The sequence below is a fragment of the Chrysochloris asiatica genome, unplaced genomic scaffold, assembly GCF_000296735.1.
Source record: "Chrysochloris asiatica unplaced genomic scaffold, ChrAsi1.0 scaffold00101, whole genome shotgun sequence".
NCBI lineage: Eukaryota > Metazoa > Chordata > Mammalia > Afrosoricida > Chrysochloridae > Chrysochloris > Chrysochloris asiatica.
The window spans coordinates 9,947,850-9,953,495 of NW_006408619.1; the positions used below are offsets into that span (position 1 = coordinate 9,947,850).

Genomic DNA, 5,646 nt, shown 5'->3' on the forward strand with positions numbered 1-5,646 from the left:
GCAGGCGAGGTCCCAGGCCTAGGAGCTTTAGCATGAAGTGGCAGCCGGCCTCTAATTTTAAGGCAGCTTGACACCGTATCTGAGAGCTGGTATAGGGAACAGTTTGGGAGCAAAAGGCTCGACTCTGAGCAGCAGAGTTTAGCTCTAAATGAACCACAGGAAAACAGACCTTTATCACATGTAAACATGAACAAGTTTCCATAGCTCTGAGAGAATGTCACCTGAGAGGAACGGGGCATGCCCACACCCAGAGCACAGGGAGGACCTTACCTACCGACTGGGGAAAGAGGCAATGCCATGCCAGGCTCAGCAGCCCCACACACCAGGCCCAGAAGGGCCGACCCCAACTCCGGCTCTCATCCCCTCTCAAGAGTGGGGAGTGGGTTTCTGGTGCAGTGGAGACTCATCACCCAAAAGACAGTAACTGGACCTCTGGCTTCTCGTGAGGAGAATGTATGTGAAACCTGGAGTCATAATCTGGGATGTTGCCCAGGTTGTTAGCTTTACCTTCAACAGAGACACAGAGGGCCTCTCACTTTGGAAGGAGGAACCTCTGGCTGTGCTGAGAGATGGGGTGTGTGTGTGTGTGTGTGTGTGCGTGCGTGTGCGTGTAGAAGATGAAGGTGGGGGGAGTGGAGTGCTGAGATGCTCTATTAACAAAAATGTGGTGGGCATGTGCCCAGGTTCAGGATTTGGGTTGTGTTACGCACATAAACACCAGTGAAAACTGAGCCAGGACTAAGCCAGTGGGGGAAACATTCTGCAAGAGGTGGTAACCAGAAAGCTTGACTATACAAAAGGATTCTGGGTATAACAACCGTCATGGAGCCAGCAGGTGACTCTGGTTCTTGTAACATCCAGCTCTTGCTTGCCACTCCCCACCACTCGGCATGGCAAGGGTCTGGCCAGCAGAAGGCAGAGTAACGGCCTCAGCAGCCTATGGTGCTAAGGGTGAAGACTCTGACAGGCAGACATGCAGTACCCTAGCAGGGCAGGGTCATCTCAGAAACAGGGGCCTGCTCAACATGCGGGAGGAAATGGGTGCAGGTGGCTGGGCATGCTCATTGCCCACAAGGAAGCTGGGGTCTCCACTCTCATCTGCAGCGGCCATGGGCATCAGTGCAGGGCACAGCTGCCCATGTGTGAACAGAGTATTAAATGCCAAATGGTCTCCCCACACAGAAGGGTCAGGGTCCAGGGCTTCGACTCCTCTAAGGCTCAGCATGGGTTCTCTCAGGACTCCAGTGCAACCCACACCTCAACCCTCAGACAAACTGGGACAGGTTGGGGACTTTGATATTGAGATCGCCAATGTTGATGTTCCGAGGAATCTCAGGCAGATTGATGTTTTTCACAGCAGACACAGCCCGGGCAGGGGCTGCCGAGAGACCACCCTGGGGAGAAATGAGAGGCAGGTTAAGAAAATTCTCAGCATCATCTGCTTAACACTTACGAGAAAGCAAGGAAGAGTGGCGTTGAAAAAGTTGAAACTGAACACACGCAATCAAGTTCGGACTTTCCCTCCTCCTTCCTCATATGTAGGCAAAGAGAGCAGTGAAAGACCAAGGTAGAGACAAAGCAGGCTTTCCATTCGCTGGGGTCCAGTGGGACAGCAAGGCCAGCCCTGCACTCCTCCAAGACTGGACGCTCCTCCAGGATGTGGGCTGTGCTGCCTGCAGCTTTACAACGCCCGCAGTCAACAGGGTCTGGAACGGCGTCCCGAAATAAACTGCTGTAGCTGAGGCAACTCATAATAATATAGAAAGCATCAGGGTATTTTCAGGTCATGAAACAAAACACAACAAATTAAAATAAAAAAATAAAAAAGGTTTTCTCAAGAAACTGAAGATTTATAGACAAATACAAAGTCACAGAAAAATCCTTAAAACAAAGAGGACTGTCGGCACTGTAGCGCAACTGCTGTCCAGCTACTAAAGCGAGATGGAAAGAGCTGGCTGTGGAAATGTCCTGTGGCAACAAGATGGGAAGCCGTGGCATGGAGGAGGGGGAGAGTAGATACCCAATCATGGAAGGACACACAGAGAGGACAGACAGCTATGCCTAACCCCCACCCTCCAGGTTCATGCCCAGCATGTGCAAAGAAAAGGAAAAGTTGACAGACACTCTCAAAACGCATTACCCCTCTTACTGACCACTTTCAGTTCCACCCTCGCCCAGCATGTGTCCTTTTCTCGACTGGTTTCCAAGTCTCTTGCCACTGACTCATTTACTATTCCTGGAAGCTCCCCAGCCTGCATTTCGAAAAGAACTACAGCTGCTAATAGTTGTGGTCTGGAAACCCTTCTTCCCCAGGACTACCAGTGCTCACAGGAAGAATTCCTGGTTTTGTAAGACGGAGTTCCGTTACACAAAGCAATGAAGTTCTGTAAGACACTCAGATAATTAGACAAGTAACGTGTTCTGATATTTCGGCCATGTGAGCCATGTGACAGGTGTGCTTTCGTCATCGCTTTTCCCTGGTAAGACCGAGGAAGGGGGATGGGATGGAACCTACTGTGAACATCTTTCTTAAGCCCAGTGCCATGTGGGGGTGGACTGGTGTAGTCATTTAAAAATCCAGCCCAAACTCTACTACAGTTTTTAATAAGGCTAACTGGAAATTAAAAAAATAATAAAAACGTATACTATGAAATCCTTGACAACTTCAACCTCTTCTCTGTTTATCACAATGTTGTTTCTTGCTCAATTGTGATGATTTCTGTCTTCTTTACATTGAGCTGTAATCCCAATCCTCCAACCTCAACAACAAAGGCCTCAAAATCTCTTTGTTTACAGCTAGCACAGTTGTGTCATCTGCATATGGCAGGTTGCTCATGAGCCTTCCTCCAATCCTGAGGCTGTATAGTCCAGCGTCTTGGATTAGCTGCTCAGCATGCAGACTGAATGAGTATGAAAGGATATAACCCCGGAACATAACTTGCCTGACTGCAAACACATCATTTCCCCTTGTTCTGTTTGAACAACTGCCTCTTGTTCTATGTACAAGTTTCACATGAGAAGGATTAAGTGTTCTGGAATTCCTCTTCACAATGTTATCTATATAGTTTGTTATAATCCACATAGTCAAATACCTTTACATAGTCAAGATAACACATCTTTCAGGCATTCGCTGCTTTCAACCAAGATCCATAATGTCAGCAATAATACCCCTCCCTATTCCACGCTATCTTCTGAATCCAACGTGACTTTCCGTCAATGTACTGCTGCAACCGTTTTTAAATTGTCTTCAGCAAAATTTTATTTGTATGTAGTATTAATGACATTGTTCAATAATTTCCACATTCTCTTGGGTCACCTTTCTTTGGAATGGGCACAAAAATGGATCTCTTCCAATCCGTTGATCAGGTGGTTGTCTTCCAGATTTCTTGGTGTAGACAAGTGAGAGCTTTCAGGGCTGTATCAGCGTATTGAGAGATTCCCTCAATTCCTGGAGTCTTGTTTTTTCACCAATGCCTTCAGTGCAACTTGGATTTCTTCCTTCATCGATTCTTTATCATATGTTACATTTCCTGAAATGGCTGAAGGTCAACCAATTCTTTTCAATACAGTTATTCTGTGTATTCCATCTTTTTTGATGCTTCCTGCATTGTTCAATATTTTACCCATGTTCAATGTTACAAGTCAAAGCTTGAATGGTTTCTTTACTTCTTTCAGCTTGAGAAATGCTGAGGATGTTCTTTCCTTTAGGCTTTATAACTGCAGGCCTTTGTATATTGCATTGTAATACTCTACTTTGCCTTCTTGAGCTGTCCTTCGAAATCTTCTGTTCAGCTCTTTTACTTAATCATTTCTTCTAGTTGTTTCAGCTTCTCTGTGCTCAAGAGCAAGTTTCAGAGTCTTTTCTGACATCCATTTTGGTCTCTTCTTTCTTTCCTGTCTTTTTAATGACCTTTTTGCTTCTTTATGATGATGTTCTTAGTGTCATCCCACAACTCATTTGGTCTTTGGGCGTTAGTGTCCAATGTATCAAAATCTGTTCTCGCGATGGTCTCTAAATTCAGGTGGGATATAAACACTTTCATGCACCTCTTTTAACTTCAGCTTCAGCCTGAACTTGTGTATGATCTGTTCTACCAACTGGCCTTGTTTTGGCTGATGATAGTGAACGTCTCCGTATTCTCTTGACACATATATAACCAATTTGATTCCTGTGTATTTCATCTGGCAAGGTCCATGTATCCAATAGTTATTGTTTATATGGTCGAAAAAATATATAATTGCAATGAATAAGTCGTTAATCTTGCAAAGTTTTACCATGAGATCTCCAGGGTCATTTCTATCAGCAGGGCCCTATATTCCAACTACCAAAAACCCTCTGTGCTTCCAACTTTCACATTCCAATCACCAGTAATTGTTGATGCATCTTGATTGCATGTTTGATCAGTTTCAGGCTGAAGAAGTTGGTAGAATTCTTCAATTTCTTCATCACTGGCTTCAGTGGTCGGTGCATAAATTCGAGTAATAGTTGTACTAATTGGTTTTCCTTGTAGGCGTCTGGCTATTACCCTATCATCGATAGCACTGTACTTCAAGACAGACCTTCGATATTCTTTTTGATGATGAATACAGCCATTTCTCTTCAATTTGTCATTGTCAGCAGAGTAAACCATCTGACAGTCCAATTCAAAATGGCCAGTACCTGTTCATTACAGTTCACTAATGCCTACGTGTGGTGCAGTGCAGTGACTTATTTAATCCTTTTCGTAATTCCTATCAAAGGACTCTTCCTGATGGGTCTGAGTAAGAGAAAGTGGAAGAAGATACTGATAGGATAACATGATTCAACTGTGAATGTTTGCAGAGTTAATGGTAAAAACTGGAAACTCTAGCATGGGTATAAAAGGAAGCGTCTTGGAGGCAGGAGCAGGGAATCTCACAACCATCAAAGAAGAGCCAGCTATAAAGTGATGAAGAGCAAAGATGTCAGTTTGAGACTAAGGTGCGCCCGATGCAAGGAATTTTCAATAATCTCATATGCATGTGAAAGTTGGACAGTGAATACGGAAGATTGCAGAAGAATTGATGTATTTTAGCTATGGTGTTGGAAGTCATTACTAAAAGTACCATGGACTGCCACAAGAACAAACTAATTTGTGTTGGAAGAAGTACAGCCAGAGTGCTCCTTGGAAGCCTGGATGGCTACACTTCACCTCTCATACTTTGAACACAGTATCAGGTGGGACCAGTCCTTGAAGAAGGACATAAAGCTTCATAAAGTGGAAGGTTAGAGAAAAAGAGGAAGAGCCTTCAACAAGGTGGATTTGTACAGAGGGAGCAGTAATAGGCTCACGTGTAGCAATGATTGTGAGGTTGGCCCAGAACCAGGTGGTTTTGCATTCTGTTGTGCATAAAGCCACTATGAGTTGGTATCGATTCGATGGCACCTAACAATAACAAACCTCATCTAGGCATTGGGTCCTTTGCCCCAAACATGAAGTGTGTATCATCAAGTTTTATCAGTAATAAAAATGACATTCTGTCCATGTATATTAATTATACTCATTGTTGTTGTTTTTTTTAATTTAAGGTTTTTATTGTGGATTGAGTGAAAGTTTACAGGGCACATCATCAGTTTCACATTCAACACTTCATATAACTTGCTTCATTACACTGATTATAATCCCC

At 44.2% G+C, this 5,646-nt stretch overlaps 1 protein-coding gene across 1 annotated transcript in view; it reads right to left on the reverse strand.

The window, feature by feature from the left end:
* Window positions 1-1,265: 1,265 nt before the first annotated feature.
* AP3S2 (adaptor-related protein complex 3, sigma 2 subunit) overlaps window positions 1,266-5,646 on the reverse strand; it is a 76,227-nt gene continuing 71,846 nt past the window's right edge. The window contains exon 6 of the mRNA XM_006867128.1: window positions 1,266-1,394. Within this exon, the coding sequence (XP_006867190.1) occupies window positions 1,266-1,394 (129 nt within the window). The remainder of the gene's footprint in view (window positions 1,395-5,646) is intronic.